This window comes from Neolamprologus brichardi, chromosome 2 (genome assembly GCF_056152115.1).
Source record: "Neolamprologus brichardi isolate AB-2024 chromosome 2, ASM5615211v1, whole genome shotgun sequence".
Lineage (NCBI taxonomy): Eukaryota > Metazoa > Chordata > Actinopteri > Cichliformes > Cichlidae > Neolamprologus > Neolamprologus brichardi.
The window spans coordinates 25,851,194-25,876,682 of NC_142105.1; the positions used below are offsets into that span (position 1 = coordinate 25,851,194).

At 38.1% G+C, this 25,489-nt stretch overlaps 1 protein-coding gene across 9 annotated transcripts in view; it reads right to left on the reverse strand.

Annotated features, from left to right (window-relative positions):
• Nucleotides 1-25,233, reverse strand: part of LOC148106137 (pregnancy-specific glycoprotein 22-like) — a 41,736-nt gene extending 16,503 nt beyond the window's left edge. Inside the window, exons 1-6 of one of the 9 annotated variants that reach the window (XM_087849426.1) lie at nucleotides 16,371-16,419; nucleotides 14,801-15,115; nucleotides 14,379-14,624; nucleotides 14,123-14,293; nucleotides 13,874-13,990; nucleotides 13,398-13,588 (exon numbers count right to left, since the gene is read on the reverse strand). In XM_087849426.1, coding sequence (XP_087705552.1) covers nucleotides 13,398-13,588; nucleotides 13,874-13,990; nucleotides 14,123-14,293; nucleotides 14,379-14,624; nucleotides 14,801-15,115; nucleotides 16,371-16,419 — 1,089 coding nt within the window. Of the gene's footprint in view, nucleotides 1-6,910; nucleotides 7,008-13,397; nucleotides 13,589-13,873; nucleotides 13,991-14,122; nucleotides 14,294-14,375; nucleotides 14,625-14,800; nucleotides 15,116-16,370; nucleotides 16,420-20,712; nucleotides 21,031-21,465; nucleotides 21,583-21,703; nucleotides 21,893-21,974; nucleotides 22,233-22,419; nucleotides 22,741-25,184 lie in introns of those variants that run through there. The other 8 variants (XM_087849436.1, XM_087849420.1, XM_087849446.1 and 5 more) reach the window with 8 other exon arrangements.
• Nucleotides 25,234-25,489: the final 256 nt, after the last annotated feature.

The following is a 25,489-nucleotide window of genomic DNA, read 5'->3' on the forward strand; positions in this document are numbered from 1 at the left end:
CGACTGCCTGGAAGTGGAGGATTGACACAGTGTCCAGACCACCACAAAAGGGGGAGGAGGACAAGCACTGAGGTATGCAAGTGTACTGTTAGAAAAATGGAAAGTGACACCACACATGCACATGATGTGCACTAGAGATAACACGAAATCATACACAAAGTCGCACACATCCAAAGAGGGTATTTTTAGAAGGGGTTAACAACACACAGCGTGGTTGCCGATGGTAACCTGCAAGCATTTGGGGTTTAGCTGTGCCTGACTATGACAGAGTTTTCCATTTAGATGTTTCTGAAACAAAATTTGGAGTGAACAGAGTTTTGTTTCAGAAAAAAGGGGGAAGGTACATAAAAGGATACATAGAAATAGAAAATGTATTAACCCGACTAACACACACACACGTAATGAAGCTCATTAGGATCAAAAACAATTTTAAGTAGGTAATACTGTTACTATCATCCTGTCTGGTTTATTGAGTGGGTTGAGAAGTGATACATAGACGACTGAATTAGTATTATTTTGGGGAACATGATAGCAGGGGTGAACAGAATCCTGCAGCCAGAGTTTAAATGAGTGAAACTAGCAGATTTTTTTCTTTTTGTTTTGTTTTTGTTTCTGAAGTATGGGAAAAGTTGTACCATGGCACCAAGTTTTCGATTTGGTGTTTTCTCACCTATAAGAGAAAGAATATTCTGTGACAAGTCCTAAGACCGGGCTTTTGTATTTTTATTTACTTTTGTTTTTCAGTTTTATCTGTTATTTTTCATTTTATTTTTATTTTTGAACAGTGCACTGATTTTTGTTTGTGAATTTCTTTTCTTTAAGCAGATCTGCACGTCGGGAATTAAAAGCGCTACACGTCGTCGAGAAAATTGTTGCAAGTGAGTTTCTCCACATTAAAATGGGCTCTGGAGAAAGCCACTTATTTGGGACAATTAGAAAATGAGAGTCCCTGCCTAAAAAGGATTCAGCGAGGTAATCTGACCTAAAGTTCTTCTTTTTTTCTTTTTGAAATGACGTCATTTTGCTGAGGGTGGAAATCAAATGCGGCGATAGTTTCCACTATCAGCAAAGAAAGAAAGGATGAATGAATGAATGAATGAATGGAAATAAAACAAACTGACTGACTGGTAAAAGCTGACAAGACTTGACTACGACTCAAGGTTAACCTCCACCTAGACAGGACAAAAGGATGGATGAATTTATGTGTTTCTTTTTACAGGAGCAGAAAGATGACAGCAACATCTGAGGTTGCGTGAGCTTTGGCCGTACCGATTTAACTTGTAAAGGCCACTTTCTGTGTTTGTGAATCTACCAGGGGTGTGTTATCCATGGGCTTGTGTTGCTCACAGAAGTTACTGTGAGAAAGTGTGTACACACCTGCGCAGCGCTAACATTTGCGTTCTCTTTTCTACAGCATTACAGTTCTTCATGTGATTTGATGATGTGATTTATAACAGAACAATTGGTTGATGTTTGTTTCTCTACTACAGGATTGATGATGCTGTTACACTGTGTTGTTGGGAAAATGTTGAAGGTTACTTTGACGATGTGAATAACGTGAGAAATTTCCTGTGTTGAAACCAGTGTCATTCCTTTTACAGCAGGCTTAATTTTATGGCCTTTTATAGCACCTCTGGAATGTGGATGGCTGACGTCTGCCACCAGGATGATCGATGTGTGCTCCTAATGTTTGTTTTTCTTTAAGAGTGGATGTAGAGCATTCAGCAGAAAACAGACAAGTGACATGAGGAAACAAATAAGATGCAGTGTTTATGGAATAGTTGAATATGAACTCATTAGCTGGCCACTACTGAGCTCATAGTGATAAAATGGGTGGAGTGACATTGCTTAAGGGAAGTCACAGATTAAATTGTGGAATAAATTGGGATGATTCATGATTTGGGACAAATTATGGTAATAATAGTGATTTAATGATTGGAGAAAACCTGCACAGGATACTTGTCTTTTATGCTGAATACTTTATCACTCTTATGATCTACAGTTGGTTGCAAATGTGAAGTTTGATTTAACAGATTTGTCTTCCAGGATACAGGCTCCAGGTGGAGCTGGGAGTTAAATAAGCTGAACATGTAACTGCTGATTAATGTTTTTACACAGGGTTACAGGTTGGAGTATGGCTGCTCCAAGTGGGAAACCCTGGAGATTGTTTTAGAGAGAATGTGCAACATTCTTGTACATGTCTCATTGGGGAGTTGACACATGGTGGAAGCCATGTGGGGAGAGGAGTGTTATTTTTTATCTGTAGATGTCGTGAGGTGCCATGACGAGAAGGAGTGGCTGAGAGGATCGTCCACAAGATGGGAGCTGAGGCCAGGAGAGAGGCTTCAGGAGGATCAGAGATCATCTTCAGCACAGCAGACATCACACAGAGAGCTGTGCTACTGAGCTTCCAGGAGATCAAGAGGAGACTTCCCACAGCAAGATTTTAAATAAAATGAGAGATTCATCGTTGACATTGAGGAAGACAACTAAGGTGTACGACGTGCTCTGCCTTAAATCTTCAGCAGCGTTGGACGTGACAACTCGAGGGATGGAGAGAGCGTGTCAAGCTCCAAAAGTGACAGCGCAGAGGAAGTCCAGCGATGGAATTGTGTTTCTGTGTGAGGCACAAATACTAGGAGACTGGGAAATAGTTGACATCACTTTTCCCAAGGATGAAGATCACCTAAAGTGTGTCACTTTGCCATGCAGATTTGATGCTCTGCAGAGAAGCCTTCTGCGAGGGAGAGATGTAAACAGACGAGGCTTTCATCTACATTTAATTCATGTCAACTTTTTTAGGCTGGTTGAGGTGGAATTGGAGAGAAACGGTAGTGTTAGGTGTGACTGTTGTAATTGTAACTGTGATTTTTCAAAAGTGAATTGCCCAGAGACAGATCTGAGTCCACTCCGGGGATACCACCATCACAGGCCACGGTGAAGCGAACCAAACGTAGTGAAACAGGTCAATCAGATGAGTGTTTTGATTATTATGGTGGTATATAGTTGGACTACGTTAAAGGGTCCACAATCTCGTATATATTTGATCTTTGTGCTGTCATTAAATGTAAGGGCTTGCTGAACAATTGGGTCCAACATCTTTAATGGCAGTACAAAATCGGATGGCGTTAGATATGTTGTTGGGAGAAAAAGGGGGCGTTTGCGCGATATTTGGGGATATGTGTTGTACTTTTATTCCAAATAATACAGCTCCCGATGGCTTTGTGACCTGAGTTCCGGAAGGCCTAAAGACGTTGTCCACCACAATGTATGAGCATTCGGGATTGGATAACCCGTTGGAAGCGTGGATGACCTCTGTCTTTGGGCAATGAAAAGGTTTCATTAGGTCAATTATGGTTTCTTTGTTTGTTTTTATTGCAGTATCAGTGACATGTGGGTGTTGTTGTGTGCCTTGTATCAGAGCCTTGTTCGTAAGACTCATCATGATGCCACTTTTGGGAAATGGGGAGTCACAGTATGAAAACATTATGGTGAAAGATTTAGTGTAGTTTTATCTGCCATAGGGCAGATAAAAAGGGGGACTTGTAGAAATGTTTAGCTTATTTTAGAGTTTAGAAATGTGTTAACATAGAATGTAGAATTATTGTAGAGACATTGACACTGCCCTCAATGTAATAAAGGCCTGATGGTGTCCTGGATTTAGGAGCAGAGTATAGGAGACCCTCCCCAGTTGAACTGTGAAAGTAAAACAGAGAGGAGTTAATCCTGAGAGGAAATTCCCCAGAGAATGTTTGGGTGGGGGTCTCAACATTTGACCTGGATAACGGTGATCTGGAAGGGAAATGGGTTTTTTTATGACCTCTAGGGAGTCACCTACACCCACAGTGTTTTAACTGTCACGCACACTCACTTACGCGCACACACATACATACAGGTATGCGTACACAGTCACGCACGAGCACTCACATAGACACAGACACAGAGTTTGCAGCACACCGTGGGGGGGTTTTATGATGGGGACACCTCTATAAAGCTGGCTGTAACTAACAAAGGGGTGAAGATTTTGCAGAGGGACACACCGGCCTCGTCTTCCCTTCTAGAAGTGCATGCTTAAATGAAGATGAATAAAGATAAATAAAAGTTTTGTGAAAATTACTACTGAGTTCCGGTGCCGTCTCTGGAAGTTTCGACGAATAAAAGAACAGGGGTAAAACTGATTTCGTAACATACTCCAGACATGAGGTCAAGCAAGTACTGAGACAATATACATAGGCTGTATCCCAATTCAGGGTCTGCTTCCTTAAAGGCCGCATTTTAAGGCTGATTACGTCACAGCGACGCGACAAAGGCTGCTCGAAATGCGGCCCTAAAATGCGTCCTTCATTTCCCTGAATTTTAAGGATGTGGCGGTGTAGACTTCTTGGCCCAACATATCCCAGAATGCAGCGCGGCGGTGGGTGTGGATAATTTTGCCGAAAAAAACGGCGGAGGAGGGGCACCTGAAGAGTAAACTTTTAAAAGTAAGAACTGAATATTATGTCACTCTTTTATGCGCAAATGTTTAATAACGAAGAACATTAAAACATTCCTGTTGGCCACATGTCGGCAAAGTTATGTGACATTAGCGATGTTTGTACTAACTTGGTTTTAAAGCCTTTACTTTAAAATATACGCCGTTCAATAGTCGACCTTAATCTTACAGAAAATTTTATGATTTTATGAATATTTAAAGTAAGCATGTTGGCATTACAAATTTAGTAATGCCAACATATTAAAAGAACAATGTTTGTCTCTTATATATAACACAGTTATATATAAAGTGAAGATTTAAGGTGACAGGAAATATAAATAAATGCAGCTTGAATCTTTACTGCAGTTCAGTATTTGAAACAGAGTTCATTCACTGCTGTAATAACTAATAATGATTGGAATGATAACTTTAATATTGGCCATATTATATTTACATTACCAAAGTAAGATGACTTTAGTCTCATGAACAACATTAGCTAATTGTTATTTACTAGCTAATCTTAAAATGACTGTTCAGTACAGAAATGAAGCCCAATAATCATGATTTCACAGTCCCGTGGTCTCAGCCTCAGATACTTATCAAATCAAAGCTCATGTAGAAACAAACAAACAAATGAACAAAATATTTTGTCCTTCATTTCTGTCAAACAAAGCTGTATGAAACGTTTCCAGACTTGGGATACAGCCATACATTACAAATTGTGCGACACAGGAAGTGGAACTACACACGAAGAACAAGAGACTAAAGACCACCAAAGTAAAACAGGAAGTTGATGGCAGACTCAAAACATGCAACCTTGACAGAAACACAAGAGATAAACACGAAGACAAGACTGAAGAAACAGAATGGAAATACAAACAATAACACAAATAACAGGAACATAACCATCACCCGATAGACAGAAAGCTATGGAGCTCAAAGAAATTTTTTTATCTCAAAACCCAGAATTAACATCAAGATATTTGGGACAGAAGGACAAAACAAACACAAAGATGATCAAGAATCCCAAACTAGAGAAAAACTAAACATCCCAAAAAACCCTCAAAAATCAGGAAACATGACTGTCTTAGATACTTCTAAGTACAAATAACATGCCAAGATGTTGAAAACAAATCCAGAAAATTATCAGTATTGTGAGTAATATGTCTATAACAAGCACTTTGATGTTGCTTAAATCTATTACTGCAAGTTGTTTCTTGAGCTGAACATGAAAACATGAAGATGAAGCTGTGGTGACTTGGATAATAACCTTTGTTCTGTTAGAGATTCAACTGTACACAAAGACAGAAATTAAATGACCTTAATATCACCTCCTCCCTCTGTGAACCTTTATTGGTGCAGTCCGTGTAAAAGCACTGACCACTTATATCACCTGACTTTCTGTATCTTGGCATACATACAGTCATCTCCTCTTAGTTCAGTGCCGAGGTCGCTTTGAAAACTTGACTTGGCCGTACTCCACCTCTGCCTCCGCCTTTGCTGTTTGTTCCATCCGGTTCCCCTGTTGTTTCATAACCCTGACATCAGCGTAGGTTACTTCCTGGTCTTCTTCTTCATTTGCAATAAGGCATAACAATCAGGTGTGGCAAAAATGTAGAATGATCGTACTTATTCGCTTTCTTGATAAGAATTTAAAAAAAATCTTCACTCTTAAAAGTTTCCGTTGTTGAAGTGTAATATTGTTACTTTTGGGCAGACGTGTTTCCTCACATTTCTAGTTTAAGCTATGAGGAATAGTGATACTTGCAAATATCACTCACATGAGACACAGTGATCAATAAGCTTTGCTCAACAGCAAAAAACAAACAAACAAACAAACAAACAAACAAACAAACAAAAAACCTACAAGAAAGAAAAATATAAGCTGAGCAAACTGAGTTAGCAAAAATTTAGTTTTGTACCTTTGTCTTTGGTTGGTTTGTTGTTTTGCTTTTTCCACTGAGCACAGATGACGGATGCACCCACAACAATGAAAAATACCAGTGCTGAGACAACACCACTGATCAGTGGCAAATATCCTGTTTCAAAAATAAAAGAGACAAAACACAGATGTTTGAATCAGTAATGTTTTTTATGACGAAAGGGCATCAGTGGATTTATTGTGCAGAGTAAGTTTTCATTAATGTGCCATGGGTCAGCACTGCTATGGTTTTGCTTGTCGGTTCTAATATTAGTGGAGGGTTTAACTGACACTATGTCAGTCTTCTTACCCACAGCAGTTTGAGTGGTCATTGGTTCGGTTGTGGGTTCAGTACACAGGGTGTTATTGGCTTCATACACCCACCCTGATATCTGTGTCCCATTAATTGATGTGCAATTAATAAAAATGAAGCCTGTGAATAAAAAGCAGATCATTTGCGTCGAGGTATGCAGTGACCCTAACAATCAGTTATCACCTTTCTTTATATTCTCGCTCACCACAGGTAGATATTCTCTCTTCTTTGGAGACTTTACTGACGTTGTTGCTGACTGAGCAGACCAGATGTCCTGACACGTGCTGTTTCAGAGTGATGATGTTAGTCTCATTATTTCCAGAAAGGAGCTCAGCATCTGTCAGTGTGCGTCCATCCAGAGTCCAGCTGTACTGAGGACTGTAGGGCCGTGGTAGATGTTGGTGAAGGCAGGAAAAGAAGGAGTTCCATCTCAAAGGACTACAGCACCAAAGGCCTCACACTATAAGGTAAACCTACCAGTAGCAGCTGTTCATATTAAATTGTATTTGGGCTTTGCAGTGGTTGTCATACAAGTAATCGTGGATTATGTGATCACTCTGGGAACAGGGGGATTTTTTTTAATGTTTTGTTTGTGAAAATGGTGCTTTTAACATTTTGTCATTTAAGCATTAACAGCATGGCAGAAGTACACATGGTGATAAAATATATACATTCACACTTCTGTAAATGTAACTTTTGCATTGTTTTGCTTCTGCAAGCATTCATTAAATATTTGCATATTTTTAACAGTTTCACTAAATACAGAAGCATGTATATGCAACAGTAACACCTCTGTAAACCAGTAGATGGAAACTTCACGCTTCCCCATCTGAAGACATGTTGCTTACTTCTCAGCAGAAGTTGCCAATGTGTCTGTGAGCAAAGTGTCAGCAAAAGCCAACTTAGATAAACTGAGACATATTGCTTCAAAGATGAAGAGAGAAATGTTAATAAAGCTTTAAGTTGGGTGTTTAAACAAATGTAATATAGCATAATGTTGATAATATTTAATCAGAGATTTTTCTTTCCCTTCTTTTAATTCCAAAGTAAGACTATAAGATGTTATAGGGAGTATTATTTTATTATATTATTATATTTCTCACATCTGGTTACACTTTAACAGAACTAGAAATATAGTGAAGTGAAGCATCATGTTTTGTAGCACCTCTGGCTTTTCTTCAGTGTAGACCGTGTTCACAAGTGGCCTCCAGCTAATTCCTTTAGTTTGTTTTTTATATGAAGTTGGGCTGCTGCTTTTAGTGTTTTTGGTTTAGGTTTCTTATTAAGACTTTTGTAAAACTAACTGTAATTATTGCCATTTACTGTAATTTAATGTTGCTTCTGAACCTGTTTTTCCTTCCCTAGTGGGTCCAGCCCTGTTATTTGATCTATTCCACTATTTGATCTAATATTGGAATTAACTTCATTTCAGATCTTGACTTTGCCAGCAATGAGTTTTTGTGCCTTACAATCATTTTCCAGTATAATTAAGGTTTGTTATTGGCTAATATTTTCTTGGGTGCAAACCACCAGGTGGTGTTGCTGTTCCTATTCAATTATATTACTCCTGAGCTTCACCACATTTGAGCCAGGAGTGAACTATTCAGTGACGCAGAAATGAAAGGTCATGTTAGGTCTGTCACAGGCAGGGTTTCACTTTTATTGATAGTTACAAGCCTGTAATGCCAAACTTCATTGAACCCCATGGTTGATTAGGAGGGTGGCTTATTAATTTAGGAAAATGACACATTAAGGCAACTAAATTAAACCAAACTAAAGATGACTTTTAAATGGTTATTAGCAAGGAAGTTAGATTCAAGTTAGATAAGAAACAAAATTCATTGTTGTATCAGCTAGTCATTTAACAGTATCTGCAAGTCATACGCTTCAATAATAATTGAAGTTTTTTTTTTAAGTCGCAATAATTATCAAAGCTCTGGTTATCAGCTTTTTTTTTGTTGTTCTCACTCGTCACAGGAAGAAAGATATCCTCTCCTCTTTGGAGACACACATATTGATGTTGCTGTTTACTGAGCAGGCAAGTTGTCCTGAGATGTGCTGTTTCAGAGTGATTATGTTACTCTCATTATTTCCAGAAAGGAGCTCAGCATCTGTCAGTGTGCGTCTATCCGGAGTCCAGCTGTACTGAGGACTGTCCCCTCCCTCAGAGGAGCAGGACACCCTCATCTGTAAATTGTTAAAAAAATTCACAGATGAGGGTGAATGTCTAGTGTTGTTGCTGGCAGGAAAAATCGTTTTATTCACGATAATGTCTTATAACATGTTAAATGGACTGATTCTTATAAAGCGGTTTTCTAGATCACACCAGCACTTTTAAGTTCTTTCTAACTAACATTCACACACAGTCATACTCCAATAGATGCATTGCAACTTGGGGTAAGCGTGCAGACTGGGGGAGCCAAAGCTCGAACCCCCAACCTTCCAATCAGTAGATGACCTGCTCTACCTCCTGAGCTACATCCCACCATTATGCTCAATAATACACTACAGTCATCAAATTAATAATAAGCTGATTTTCAGCTTTATCATTTCATTTTGCAAAGCTGAACATTGAAGGCCTATCACAACTACCACAATTTATTTTCCAAATATAATGGCACCCTCTAGTGGTAAATAATAATAACACTGCTTCATTGTTGGCCATTATTAGCTTTGATGACTTTTTTCAGCTCTGACTTTGGGTCTGAGAATGTCACACTGGTAAGAAATGTATTATCTTCAGCTCTAGACCTCATCACAGTGTCAAATCATTCAATTTCAAACAAAACAGGTTTTGAGATATTTTGTCCTTAAAATTGCTGTTTTTAATGCAGTGAACATACATTCTCACTGCGCTGGTGTTTCACATTGGTCTAATCCTCGTGTTCTTTCTCTGCAATGTTTTTGTTCTGACATCCTCCTGTTTGCTTATTATGTTACCCTCCACTGTTCATTTGTGATGTACGGAAATATGATTCCTGGCTCAAAGACTAATGGGAATTGGGAGACAAACAGACATAAGTTATTAAGCATTTTTCCCCTTAAACATCAGGCATTTGTGAGCAGTGTTAGTCCTAGTATGCTTGGATGAGGTGCAGTCTGTGTTACGATGATGGGTCTTATGACCCAGCAGTTTCAGTTTCTTGTGTTTTTTTCCATTTTGTATTATGGTTTGAGTCCACCCTAGGTTGTTATGTTTAGCTTTTGGTTGTTAGATTTCCCTGTGTCTTTGCTCCTGTGTCTCCCTCTGTGTATCTGTGTTTATATAGTTGCGAGTTCTTGTGCCTGATTTTCCCCTCGTTTTATTCAATCATGTTTCCCCAGCCTGTCATGTCTGCTCTCTCCCTCGCGTTCCCTTGCTCCTCCCCCTTGCTGCCTTTTCCCCACTCCTGTGTAATATTGCAGTTCCTGTTTTATTATGAAAGTCTCGTGTTTCCGTGTTTGGTGTAGTTCCTCAGTGGCAACTGAATTCATATCAGCTGTGTTCCCTGTATGTTCTCATTTCCTCATCCTTCTGCGTATTCATGTCCACGCCTCCCTTATGGCTGTGTTTCCTTGTGTTTTTTATCATGTATCAGTTTAGCACTTTCCAATTTAGTTTAGTTTTGTATGCGTTTCCCCCTGCCAGCCAATAAAGCTGTGGCTTTCTGAGTTCATTCCTTCTGTCAGTGAGTTTGCATTTGGGTCTGCACACAGCCGGTTCATGAGAGAAGGACGTGACTAGACAGTGGACCCAGCAGCTCACAACCCCTCTCCTGAGCTCCAGGCGGACCTAGTCTACACGGTAGAGTCTCTCTGCCAAGAGTGTGTAGCGCTGCCGGTTAAGGAATACCAGGAGGAGTTAGCCCTCCGGTTACAGAGGATGATCTCCGGACTCCCTTGGCTATTTGGAGTGCTACACCTGCTTATTCAGGGCTTCCTTGTCTCCACCGTGCACTTCCACCCAGAGCAGCAGCTTTAGTCCGGCCCGGTGTTCCAGATTAACTGGCGTTGCAGATTAACTGGCGTCGCAGATCAACTGGCGTTGGTCGAACAGATGTGTGGTAGACTTGCTTTTCAGGAGCTGCTACCGACAAACCAGCAAATAAACACTAAATATTTCATCGGTGACATGCTGCTGACAGGTTACCTCAACACAGTCCGTCAGTCGCGTGGTGTGGTGACTTTAATAAACATTTGTAAGGAGATGGCAATTACTGTGAATTTACAGCAGTTACACAGTGATTAGTAAAAAACAGCCAGTGTGATTGAGTCGCTCGTGAGTAGAATAAAGAAAGTGAGTGACTCAGGTTCAAATTTGCATATCACCATGAATGTTAAGAAAAACAATCAATACAGGAATGAACATATATACATTTATTTTTTGTGGGAGCAGTTTGCATACAGGTCTTCATAAGAATCAGTGACTAACTATATGCTATAAGCAATACTGTTTAACCTGAAGAAACATTTTGATTAAAAGAATGAATTAGAAAATAAGTAAAGAGAGGGGCAGCAATCTGCTGTGAGTGTTGGGGGTGAGAGGAGGAAGACAGGTCCAAACAGATGCTAAGAGCAAGAGATTTATAAAAATGGTCATTAAATACAAAGTGGTGTATAAACACCGGAATACCAATTTTAAACCATAACTTGTATTTAAAGGAAAAGTGAGAAGCAGACACTAAGAAAAGACATAATTAAATTGACACTGTTAGCTTAACTAAATAAAAATACAATAAAGAACAAACTGAGTCATCTATACTGGAACAGGTTGTGATATTTGGGACAGATTTTGTGAATTTGTGAATATCTATGGACACTAAAAAAATTACATTCTAAATACAGAGAGCTAGAGGGTAGTAATACAGAAGCCAAAAATACTTAGTACAGTGTTTATTTCACACCTCAAACATTTAGTCAGCAATTAAGCAAGTACAAGTAATCTGAAATAAATTACAGGTAGTAAGAAAATAAACTGCTAACTCTTTTACGCTACGTCCGCACCTACACGGATATTTTTTGAAAACGCAGCTGTTTCCTCCACACTAAACGGCGTTTCAAATCACCGAAAATGGAGATTTTTTAAAGCTCCTTTTTTGCGTTTGTGTGGACGAGGAATACAGAGTTCATCACACAACGTCAAAGGTATGTGCTTTTTTCACGTCACGCTGTGCGCCACGTTATTGGTAAATGGTAAATGGCCTGCATTTGTATAGCGCTTTTCTAGTCCCTAGGCCATATGGTCCTAAGGACCCCAAAGTGCTTCACACTACATTCAGTCATTCACCCATTCACACACACTGGTGATGTCAGCTACATTGTAGCCACAGCTGCCCTGGGGCGCACTGACAGAGGCGAGGCTGCCGGACACTGGCGCCACCGTGCCCTCTGACCACCACCAGTAAGCAAACATGGGGTTAGTATCTTGCCCAATGATATTTGGCATGCTGCCAGGAGGCAGCCTGGGATCGAACGACCGACCTTCAGATTAGTGGCTGACCTGCTCTGCCATCTGAGCTACAGCCACCCGTTATTGTTTACATGAGATGAATTGCAGAATGGCAGATAGTCAGATTAACAGTATTTTGTCTCTATCTTCAGTTTTTACACTCTTACATATACACACGCAGTTACTGTCCCTCTATTTAGAAAGGCAGAGGCGTCACGGTGTAGTTGTTTTTTTATCCTGTGTAATAATATTCAACATTGCTATCAAAACATTTTTCAAAAATTGCCTCTCTGTGCAAAATGGGTTCGAAAACATAAACAACTGTGGGATACTGTTTGTCCGTGATTTGAACCGGGGGAACAAATTGTGGCAGGATCAGGCTGATATTGTGTGTATCCCGCTGTAACTTTACTGTATAAAGAGCTAACATCTCCAAAATGTCAGGAGTAGTTAGTCATTACAGCAAGTGTTTGTGAACTAAAAATCAAGAACGTGGGATACTGTTTGTCTGTGATTTGAAGAGCCCAACGCTGCTCCCAACGAAGGGAAAACCAATTCTGCAGGGGAGACCTACCTCGGCACTTGTGCAGGTGAAACCAAAGGGAAGATATGCTTCACCATATTTTCTAGTCTTTGGCTTAGAATGAAGTTGGTTTGGAAACATATTCAGCAATGCTTCATATTCTGCTTTGCATTTGTGTGGGCGCCCCGTGCTAGCAGTGTCCAAGCATTGTTTTTGTTTTTTTCCCTTTTCTTTCTCCCCCTGCAATGGCTCTGCCCCACACTTTGGGAAGGTCTGACTTAGTACATGTATTATTATTATAATTTATTAACAATAATAAGTTATTAAATTATTGTTTTTATTCAATATGTAAATTTGGATCACTGTAAAGTGTTGCAGCAGTGAAATTTGTCAAACACTTCTGTTTTTCAATTTTACCTTATTCTTTTAACGAGATAAGTGAAAAACTTGTCACGCTAACATGATGACAGGAGGAAATCTCAGATCTTTAACATAATACAAACAAAAAATAAAATAATAAACTCATGGTGCTTGTAATTGAGAGCCACCTAATACAGTATGAATTTATGCCCTGTTATGAACAACAAGTGGAGTGAAAGTGAAGAAAATCAATATGCATGAGCTTTGATGTGAAAAGCTCATACACTGAAAATCACAATAAATGAGAGATATTCACACATCTTGACAACAAGACCTCCCTCTGTGGCTCTTCAGTGGTTATTCTGCATAGAAGCTCTTAATTCACCTGACTTTATGAACCCTGGCATACAAGCAATCGTCTTCTGTAGTTTCAGTGTGCTGAGGCGGCTTTGAAAAGTGGACTTGGCCATACTCCACCTCTGCTTCCACCTCTGCTGTTTGCTCCACTCGCTTCTCCTGCTGTTTCATGACCCCTAGGTTAGCATATGTTACTTCATGCTCACCTTCTTCATCTGCAAATTAGCAAGAAATGTGAGAAATTGTGAGACTTCTTTGCTTTTTTTTGATAGGAGTGAAACAAAAATATTCATTGTTATGTCTGCTGTGGCAACAGCTGTTTAGTTTTAGCACAAAGACTGGAGACGATGTGAAATGGTTTGTCTGACTCTGATCAAAGTTCACACAAACAAAAAGATTTCAATAGTGAAATGTAGTTTTTTTGTTGGGGGGAGCTGTTTCTCCTTCTTTCCAGTTATTGTATTAAAGTGAGCTGATTAGGGATAATCAGGGTTTTGTACCTTTTTGTTTTGTTGGTTTGTTGTTTTGCTTTTTCCTCTGAGCACAGATGAGTGCTACACCCACAACTAAGTAAATTACAGCTGCTGAGAGAACAACACTAACCATTGGGAAATATCCTGTTCAAAACAAAGAAAGCCACAAACACAGATGTTTGAGTCAGCAAACACACAGTATGTTCTTATAGAAAAGGACAAGAAGGAAGAGGAAAATTACACACATAGATCTACAGGATTTTATTTTCCACTTACTAATGTTCCATGGGTCAATACTGCTGTTAGTGGAGTTTTCTTTTGACATGATGCCAGTTTGTGTATGGTCTGTTGTTGTTTCAATACACATTGTGTTATTGGTTATTGGTGGGATCACCCACCGTGATATCTGTGACCCATTGACTGAAGTGCAGTTAATGAAAATGCAGCCTATGAGCAAAAACAGATTATTTATGTAAGACAAAGCAACCAAAATGATGATACGTGTTATTATCAGAATGTTCTTACTCACAACAGGCAGATATTCTCTCCTCTTTGGAGACGTTGTTCCTGACTGAGCAGACCAGACGTCCTGAGACGTGCTGTTTCAGAGTGATGATGTTACTCTCATTATTTACAGAAAGGAGCTCAACATCTGTCAGTGTGCGTCCATCCAGAGTCCAGCTGTACTGAGGACTGTCCCCTCCCTCAGAGGAGCAGGACACCCTCATCTCTCCCTGCGACAGACACTCAGAGAGCAGCAGGACAGAGGACACAGGAGCTGAGAGAAACACACCCAGATGAGTTTAGATGTTAAATCAGAATCTTCGACCTTCTTTTAAGTCTCAAATGAAAAGCACAAAATACATGTGTCTTGAGTATTTTTGTATATTACAAAGGTTATCAAACAATGTTAAATTGATATCTATTAATCTGTTATGAACAGAGAAAAAATACCTTGAATAAACAACTGTAAAGTCCGCTCGCCTGATGATTTTCCATCTGAATCAAAGGTTTTAAGGGTATAATTACCGCTGTCTGTCCTGCTCAGTTTATTGAGCCTAAATGTTCCATTACTGGGAATAATGGTAGACCTGTTTCCTATCATATTAACCTGATCATTTTTCACATCTAATATTTTTAAAGAATTCTTTAATAATTGATATCTAGGTAATTCTGAGGTGCTTTTCATCAGTTGGATATCCACACTTCCTCTCAAAGCTCCATAACACTGAGCTCCATCCTGTCTGCCATCACAGTAAGTTTTCACACCTGCAAACAAAAATAAAGCTGTCATAGGTGTTAGTTTATCCCCAGATTGCCTAATGCAGTGGCCTGAATTCTAGCATAGAGGGCTTTGCTGTGTGCCCTCCTTTCTCTTTCTCTTTACGGAAAGCTAAAGATCAGAAGTGGAAACAAAAGAGGGTCAAAACACCACCAGGACTCTAAGACTAGGCAGACCAACCTGAGCACTGGCTGGATTAACTATAGGAACACTTAAAACTCAGTGCCTTACCCATGGATTTTGTTGTGCTTGGTGTTGTACAAGACTAAGAATTATAACAATACTGCTTCAGACTTCATTGTTGCCTTTCTTACACTTGAAGTTTTGTACTGAGAACTAATTCAGTTCTGTGCATTTAGGATGTAGTTAGAATGATGTGAAAATGTTCCCAGTTCCTCTCTACTCCAACTGTATTGACTCAGCAGGAAGCTTTCAGACAAACTTCTCTACTTAACACAGATGCAAACTTGTACAACCTACATACAGCTATTTCCTGTTAGTGATCATTTCCAGATAAGAACATGTAAATATAGACCAGGCAGGAAGAGATTAGTATCACATCTTACATTTGCTTTCAGTATCTTAGTATTAACTACTATTGCCAGTAGACAATATCAGGTTATTCATACTAAAGTCTCCTCGTCCAACTTAATATCATCTGGTCACTATTTATCTTCTTCAAATTATTTAAAAAGTAAAATTTTTCACATTCAATATGCATTATATTCACATTGGATAATCAACATGATTTTTTAAGTAAATAACAGATTGCTTTACATCTCAACTCTGAAATCATGGCACAAGAAATAACCATTTGCAAGTTGTTTACACTCATTCTACGTTAAGACAGTTGAAATGAAAAACATTTTAACAAGTAAAAATGAAAATGGATCTAAATGTGACATGAGACACATACCATGAAAACAAACAAAAAAAAAGTGTGCAAAGAGGAAGTTGGTTTTGTATAGCAGAAATAAATAGAAATAGTCTAAATAATTCCCGAGTATTAGATTCTAAAACGTATGCACAACCTGTCCAGGATGTACCCCACCTTTACCCCTTTGAAAAGCTCTGCCTGAGAAATAGATGGATGTATGAGATGTGCAGACTTTATATATTTGTTACTGAATATGGAAACGCTATACAAGATCTTTTTTAATTATCTCTCACGATAATGCATAATGCATTTATTAAGTGTCATTTAAAATAAAGTGCTAGTAGAAATACATGAAAAAAGCTCACTATAAGAAACTCCGACCAACAGCACCAGCAGTCCCACCGCAGCTTTCATGTCTCGTCTCTGTTCAGTGTGTGTGACCCAGATAGAAACAGCCTGCGATGTATCCTGTTAAAAGCTTTGACCTATAAGAACATTGTTATAGTCATCTTTTTTTTTCTCTGAGGTGTAACTAAGGAGGTCTTATTTTTCTTCTGCTTTCAACATCCCACGACTGGACATTTCTGAGCTGAAAAAAAGGAAGCAATCCTTATAAGAAACAAACAGAGAGCTAATCGTTGCATAAAAAAAATGTATAACCACAGCCACATCTCTTCTGCATACAACAACAACAAAAAAAAAATTAACAAAAATTAAAAATTAAAACAATAATAATAATAATAATACATTTTCACAGGGAGTCAGTGAAGTTCCTGGAGAATAGGGGTGATGTGCTGGTAGGGGGTCCTGGTAATAATGCGGGCAACAGAGTTTTGAACCAGCTGGAGCTTATAGAGGGATTTTTGGGGGAGACCATGCAAGAGAGAATTACAATAGTCAGTACAGGAGGTAACGAGACTGTGGACAAGAATAGACTCATACGTTTGAAGTGTGTAGTCGCCTTAATTTAGATTTTTATAAAGTCAGAAATATCCATGATACAGTTTTGGACAACAGTTTTGTCAGTGGCACCTGCCCCTTTGCTCGTCAGTGCCCCAAGTGCCCTTTTCTTGAGACATTTTTTTGTTTGTCTTTTTAATGTGTGTGTGTGTGTGTGTGTGTGTAGTCATAACAATTGACTATTAACACCAATTTTGCTAAATAAAGGATCTGTCTTGCATCAGTCACATTATGACCTTTAAGCAACGCTCTCCCTTAATGGCAGAGTGCTGGTTACAAACTGGGAACAAGCTCACAAAGGGCACTCGTATTTTTCAAGCATACAACACATGGAGACAAATAGGAAGAACAAAAATACAGAACTAAACCTTTACTAGAAACATGATACCAAGAACGCAGGGAAGGCACAGGAACAGAACAGAAAACCTAGAAACCAGGAACTATAAATATAATACAGACAGAAAACAATCATTCAATGAATATAACTTACACCAAAAACACAAACACTGGGTCTCCACACCCAGTACTGTGACAAGTTACAGTCGTAAAATTCTGTTTCTTAGCTTTATTGTGTAAAGGATCATTTCAAAATGTATTCAGAGACTTGATACTTGATACCACAGCATGAGTCAGAAACAGACAGTCCAAACATAGCATCCTAGGTCTCTGTCAGCTCAGCAGCCAGATTCAGACTCGTACAAACTACTTTAAGCATGTTTCCTGTTAGTGTTGAGCTTCAGAAAAGAACGCGTAAATTTAGACTAGACAGGAAGTGATCACTATTACATGTGACAACTGCTCCAAAGTATCTTAGAATTAATAAATTAAAAAAGTTACATGACAAGTAAAAACAAACAACAAAAAAGTGTGCAGCCAGGATTTTGGTTTTGTGAAGCAGAAACAGAAATTGTCTAAATGATTCCAGAATATTTGATTTGATTTTTTAATATATGGAAAAGAATAGTGAAAAGTATTTTTTTTCTTTTTTTTGAGTACTATTGTATTCGGGATGCTTTACATATTACTCTAATAATGTAAAACTTTTATTGACTGCACTTGATCTGATTTCTGCAAAACGTGTGAATAAAGATGAAAAAAGTCAACAGCTCACCATAAGAAACTGACCAACATCACCAGCAGTCCAACCACAGCTTTCATGTCTCCTCTCTGTTAAGTGTTTGTGACCCAGTCAACAGCTGCCTGCAGTCCGTCCTGTCAGAGATCAGTGTCATCAGTGAATTCATAAAAACTTGACTAATAAGAGCATCATTATATTAATCTTGTTTTTCTGAGTAATAGGCTCCTATAGCAGTGTCGTACTTTGACACAGGATAAAGAAATTGCTGCTTCACTGAGTGAATGGGTTAAATGCAGAGAGGAATTTCCCCACGGGGATCAATAAAGTATATGTTATTATTATTAATATTACATTATTATTCATTATTATTAAATTTTACAATAGAAAAATGATGGTATTTACAGATGTATCCAGAAATGTGTATTTGTGTGTTGGAAATAGAAATCGGAAATACATGCAGCAATTTGTTAAAATGTGCAAACAAATGTTGGGATACCATATTTGAGAGATGTTTTTATTTATGCCACCAGATGGCACTGTCTCTCTTGAAATGCCCCTAGTCAGGGAAGGAGATAGTGGATAGCTTGTATTGATCCAACATTAACAGTACTGCTGTTCAGTATGTAACATTTTCTTATCAATTGAATTACTAAGTAAATACAATTTAGAAATGTTGATTAGTGTAAAGTTTCTAGTGTTGTATGAATTGTTCTGTATGAGTTGAACTGAAACCCCGGCATCATTTTACCGTTGTCACAATGTTATATCACGAAAACTAGTTTATTCTAGTCAAACTATGATGTATGTATGATGTTTTTCACAGACTGAAGAACAACAATCAATGCAGGAATGGACATGTATACATTTATTTTGTATGAGAGCAGTTCACATACAGGCCTTCATAAGAAGCAATGACTAACTCTATTTAATCTGTCAAAGGGCTTATTACAAATTTTTGCTATAAGTAATATTGTTACAGCTGCAGTCAAATAATCAATTAATAAATAAGTAAAGTTAATATTTACCCGACAAATGAAGCATCTTTATTTAATTTCTTCCCCTTCAGTTTTCTGTACATGTAAATACGACCTTTCAGTGTTCAATTCAATTTTATTTATGAAGTGCCAACAACAGACAACTAAAAGAGCTTTACATCCTATTGGAGGATACAATAATGTACAGCAAAAACCCCAACAATCAGACAGCCCTCCATGAACAAGCACTTTGGTGACATTTGGAAGGAAAAACTTCTATTTAACAGGAAGAAACCTCAAGCAGAACCAGACTCAGCCATCTGCTGTGAGCGGTTGGGGGTACAAATTTTAAACCATAACTTATATTTAAGGGAAAAGTTAGAAGCTGCTGAAGTTCCCTGCTGCCATTAAGAAAAGCCATAAATAAGAGTTACCATCTAACAAATCTTTCATTACATTAACACTGTTAGCTTAACTAATTAAAAATGCAATAAAGAACAAACAGAGTCATCTATATTGGAACAGGTTGGGATATCTGGGACAGATATAAACAATGATTAATGTTTGTGAATATATGGACACTATGAAAAATATGTTAAAATATACATTGCTACAGGGTAGGGAAGGGTAAATACATTTATCTTTGTCTAAGGAGCTTGGAAAGAATCTTTGAACAGAGGTGGTAGTTTACGACACCAACTGTCTGCCATCTATAATCCAGTTTTGAGATCCCTTCCCAGACGCCTTAATGCACTCACACCCTGGGCCATCTGACCTCAGGAAATCACATGATAGGGTGGGTCCGTTTTCACAATGAGCTCACCCGAAACCCTGGCTCATTGTGACTCACACATGTTTTCACACCTTGGCTCATGTGATTAGGTAGAGGATCATCAGGGGGTCCTTTGTCCCTCTTTGGGGGGAAACTCCCACTGGGTTTAAATCTGGGACTCTCCACCATTTGACCTTAGAACTGAAGAAGCTTCTCGGATGAGAGGTGAAACGTCTTCAAGCAACTTGAAGAAGTCCAGACGCTTTTCTTTCCAAGCTCCGTAGACTACGATGACCTGGATGACTGACAACCTTCACAGACTTATTAATAATTTACTATTAATAATAATGAGTTATTAATATTTTTTTTTATCCAATATGTTAATTTTTCACAAATACCCTCTAATGACAGGCAGATAAGCCGCTCTCTCCACACAGATGATTTCTTTGTGTTTGTCTAGTCTTTGGTCTTCAGTCTCAACATAACTGTAGAGTTTGCAAAGTTTATGTATGTTTGGAGGGAGGCTGAGCTGCTTTATTGTCAATACACTGACAATGTGAACTCCAGATATGTGTGTTAAAGCAGCTCTTAGATAATTGTTAGTATAAAAAAGATGCCAAGATGTTAAAAATACAACTTCCCCAGATCCAGAAAATGATCAGTATTGATAGTATTATGTCTATAAGAAGTAATTTGATATTGATTAATCTATAAATTTTAACTGTCTAATGTTTCTCAAGATTTTTTTAACACCATGTTCTCTTTTTCTGTGATGCTGCAGTGAAATTTGTCCAAAAATTCAGTTTTTCAATGTTGCCTTATTTTTCTAACAAGACAAGTTAAAAACTAGTCTCACTTAAATGATAACAGGATGAAATCTCAGATCTTTAACAGAATACAAAAAAGAACACAAAAACCCCCTATCATAAAAGCTGTGGTTGAAAAGCTTGTACACTGAAAATCACAATAAATGAAAGATATTCACACATCTTGACAACAAGACCTCCCTCTGTGGCTCTTCAGTGGTTATTTTGCATAGAAGCTCTTAATTCACCTGACTTTATGAACCCTGGCATACAAGCAATCGTCTGCTGTAGTTTCAGTGTGCTGAGGCGGCTTTGAAAACCGGACTTGGCCATTCTCCACCTCTGCCTCCACCTCTGCTGTTTGCTCCACTCGTTTCTCCTGTAGTTTCATGACCTCTAGATTAGCATAGGTTACTTCATCTTCACCTTCTTCATCTGCAAATTAGCAAGAAATGTGAGAAATTGTGAGACTTATTTGCTTTTTTGATAGGGGTGAAATAAAAATGTTCACTGTCGTGTCTGCTGTGGAAACAGCTGTTTCATTTTAGCACAAAGACTGGAGACGATGTGAAATGATTTGTCAGACGCTGATCAAAGTTCACACAAAAATGTTCCAGTAGCGAAATGTAGTTTTATCTTTGGAGAGAGCTGTTTCTCCTTCTTTGTCGTTGTTGTATTAAAGTTAGCTGATCAGCAACAACCAAAAATTACATTTACATATGACAAATGCATCAATAAACTCAACCTAAAGCAGCAAAAACATTTATTAAACAAAAATTATGATGTATATTTAACAACAACAACAACAAAACAATATCCAAAAGGTACACTAACCCGAGCAAGTGACTGAGGAAAAAATAGGTTTTGTACTTTTTGGTTTAGTAGGTCTGTTGTTTTGCTTTTTTCTCTGAGCACAGATGAGCGCTACACCAACAACTAAGTAAATTACAGCTGCTGAGAGAACAACACCGACCAGTGGGAAATATCCTGTTCAAAACAAACAGATGTTTGAGTCAGCAAACACACACAGTATGTTCTTATAAAAAAGGACAAGAAGGAAGAGGAAAATTACACACATAGATCTACAGAGTTTTTATTTTCCACTTACTAATGTTCCATGGTTCATCACTGCTGTTAGTGGAGTGTTTCTTTGACACTATGCTGCTTTGTGTAGACTCTATTGTTTGTTCTCGTGTAGGTTGTGTTGTTGGTTCAATACACAGGGTGTAATTGGCTTCATGCACCCACCCTGATATCTGTGTCCCATTGACTAAGGTGCAGTTAATGAAAATGAAGCCTATGAATAGAAACATATACTTGGTGAAAAACAAAATGACCAAAATCATTAAAGTTGTCATTGTCACAGTGATCTCACTCACCGCAGGTAGATATCCTCTTTTCTTTGGAGACAGCACTGACGTTGTTCCTGACTGAGCAGACCAGACGTCCTGAGACGTGCTGTTTCAGAGTGATGATGTTAGTCTCATTATTTCCAGAAAGGAGCTCAGCATCTGTCAGTGTGCATCCATCCAGAGTCCAGCTGTACTGAGGACTGTCCCCTCCCTCAGAGGAGCAGGACACCCTCATCTCTCCCTGGGACAGACACTCAGAGAGCAGCAGGACAGAGGACACAGGAGCTGAGAGAAACACACACAGATGAGTTAAGATTTAAAAACCAGAATCTTGATCGTTCTAAAGTATAAAGAATAACATATAGGCATCCAAAATTTTATAAGATATGCTTTATAGATTAAAATTATAATTTAATTTATAGATTAATTCATAACTTATAATGTTAGCATTTTCCAACAGGGAAAACATTACCTTGAATAAACAACTGTAAAGTCCACACGTCTGATATTCTTCCATCTGAATCAAAGGTTTGAAGGGTATAATTACCACTGTCATTCCTTCTCAGGTTATTGATCCTAAATGTTCTATAACTGGAATTTAAGGCAGAGCTCCTTTCTGTGACATTAGGAATCACCTCATTATTTCTCACATGTAGTATTTTTAATGAATTCTTTAACAACTGGAATCTCGACATTTCTGAGGTGTTGTCCATCAGCTGGATGTCCACAGTTCCTCCCAAAGCTCCATAACACTGAACTCCATCCTGCCTGCCATCACAGTGAGTTTCCACACCTACAAATAAAACACATGTAAAAAAAACATAAATTGAGGAGGAAGACCTCAGAGAGCATTCATGCAGAGGGTAGGTGTGACAGAAGAGGATGCTGTGGACAGGGTGAGATGAATGCTGTGGTGACCAAGCTGAAAGAAGAAGAGAAATTGGAGCTGCTTCTTAGTAAGAATAACAAAACTCGTTTTTTGGCTGTATGGTGTACACTGTACAGCTTCTACCTAGCTTCAAAGCATATTGTTGAAACACCGTGAGGAGAGCTGAACAGCTTACCGTGGGAGACTACAAAAACATAAATAGTCCATCTACAGCATCTATGCATGCTCACATTCAGCCTCTGCTGATCCAGTCAGCAGCTATCAAACTTCAAACTCATCAAAAAAGAAATGATCAACTTCAGAAATAAGTTTAGGTGACAGAATTGAATAAAATAAATGATTTTTCATTGCCCTTCACAGTCAAATAACACTAATACTAATACTACTACTACTACTAATAATAATTATTATACATTTTCAACCTCTACATAAGATTTCAGATTACAGAAGAATATATAAAAAAATTGAAATTGTACTGTTGGAAATACTAACTCTGTCAGGTTAATCTTTAACGGCTTCACAAGAGTTCAATTTGGATATTTAACAGTCAATGTTTACAAAAATTAAATATCAGTTTTTAATTTCTTTTTTCTTATATTCCACTAAAACATTAACACAATACACAATGCAGCTACGCTAATTTTGAGCTTTTATCGTTTCATTTTAAAACTTGAACATTTTAGGAAAAACACTGCTTTCACAAATTATTTTCTACAAATGATGGCACCCTCTAGTGGTGAATAATAACAATGCTACTTCAGACTTCATTGACAAACTTTCACACCTTCCTGTACTGTCACAATACAGTTCTGTGCATTTTTATAGCATAAAATCACAAAACATGCCACCTCCATAAAGATGAAATCCTCGCAACATTAGAGAAACCCCCTATTAACATATTAAACTGCATTCAGGTATATTACTCTGTTTGACTGACATGATCATAGTGGGCTAACAACCCTCACAATGACCTTTGCTGGGATAGCCCCCATCATGGGTTTATTATATTGGAGTCTCCACCAGCTGTTCTAAAACTGAAGAAACATTTTGGATGAGAGGCGAAAAAAAACTTAAAGAAGACCATTTATTTTATTTTACAATGACCTGGGTGGGCAGTACAATGGCAAGTGTTTAATTGTATACTCTGTTGTAATAGCAAAATAAACTATATCTGATTTAAAGAATTCAATTTTCTAAAAGCAGCCATCACTGATGGGGTTCATTTTATACTCCTGTAAGTTTTTAAAGTTTTGTGTAATGTTTTGAGTGAATGTTTGGTGGCTTTCACACAGTGCCATTCAGGACAGGATGTTTTATTATAGTTTTATTGGATGATGTGAAAATGTGCTCCAATACTGGACTTGATAACACAGCTGGTACATGTGCAAAAAAACAAACAAACAAAAATCAACCCCCACAATAAACAGCATACTATAACAGACTCCTCAATTCCCGTCAAAACACGGCTTCCCTACTTAATCACAAGGCAGCTTTAAGACAAGCTCCTCTACTTAACACAGATGTAAACTTGTACAACCTACACTGAGCATGTTTCCTGTTAGTGATCCGTTTCAGACAAGAACATGTAAATTTAGACCAGACAGGAAGTAATTACTATTACATTTGACATCTGCTTTCAGTATCTTAGTGTTAACTACTTAAAGCAGTTGTCAGTACTCAATATCATCTCATTGGTACTAAGAATTCCAACCAAATATTGAACTCTCTTTGTCCATCTTAAAATCATTTGATTCATTCCTGTTCTACATTAAGGTGAAAATTTTAGATCCTTCAAATTGTTTTTGTGAAAATAATCTTTTTCGCAGATTGTGTTAAACCTCAACACTGAAATCATGGCAAAAGAAGAAAACATTAGCAAGATTGTTTCCACTTTTTCTATCAAGACAGTTGATATGGAGAGTTCAGTAGCCAAGATGAAAAGCTAAACTTTAACATATAAAAATCAAAATGGATCTGAAAGTGACATGACAACGATGCCATGAAAACAAACAAGAAAGTATGCAAAGAGTAAGTTGGTTTTGTGTAGCAGAAACAAAGAGAAAGATACAATTGATTCGGAAATGTGTGCACAACCTGCCATGGACTGACAACCTGTCCAGGATGTACATCACGTTTACCTCTATGAAATGCCCTGCTTGAGAAATAGATGGATGTATGAGAAGCATGGGTACATATTTTTTTTTACTGAATATGGAAATGCATTTCAGTATTTTAGTATTTGAGAGAATTTTTTAATTATCAATAAAGGATAATTTAAAACTTTTATCGTGTGCAAGTGATTAATCATTTAAAATAAAATTTTAGTGGAAAAACCTTAAAAAGCTCACCATAAGAAACTCTGACCAGCAGCACCAGCAGTCCTACCACAGCTTTCATGTCTCCTCTCTGTTACGTGTCTGTCACCCAGTCAGCAACAGCCTGCAATGCATCTTATTAGAGATCATCAACAGAGGAGAAAGAGTGAAAACTTCAACCAATAAGAACATTGTTATAGTCCTCTTTATTTTTCTCTGAGGTGTAACTGAGGGGCTCTCGTTTTACTTCCACTTTCATCATACCATAACTGGACATTTCTGAGCTGAGGAGAAGAAAACGATCCTTATAAGTACTCAAACAGAGAGCTGTTCTTTGT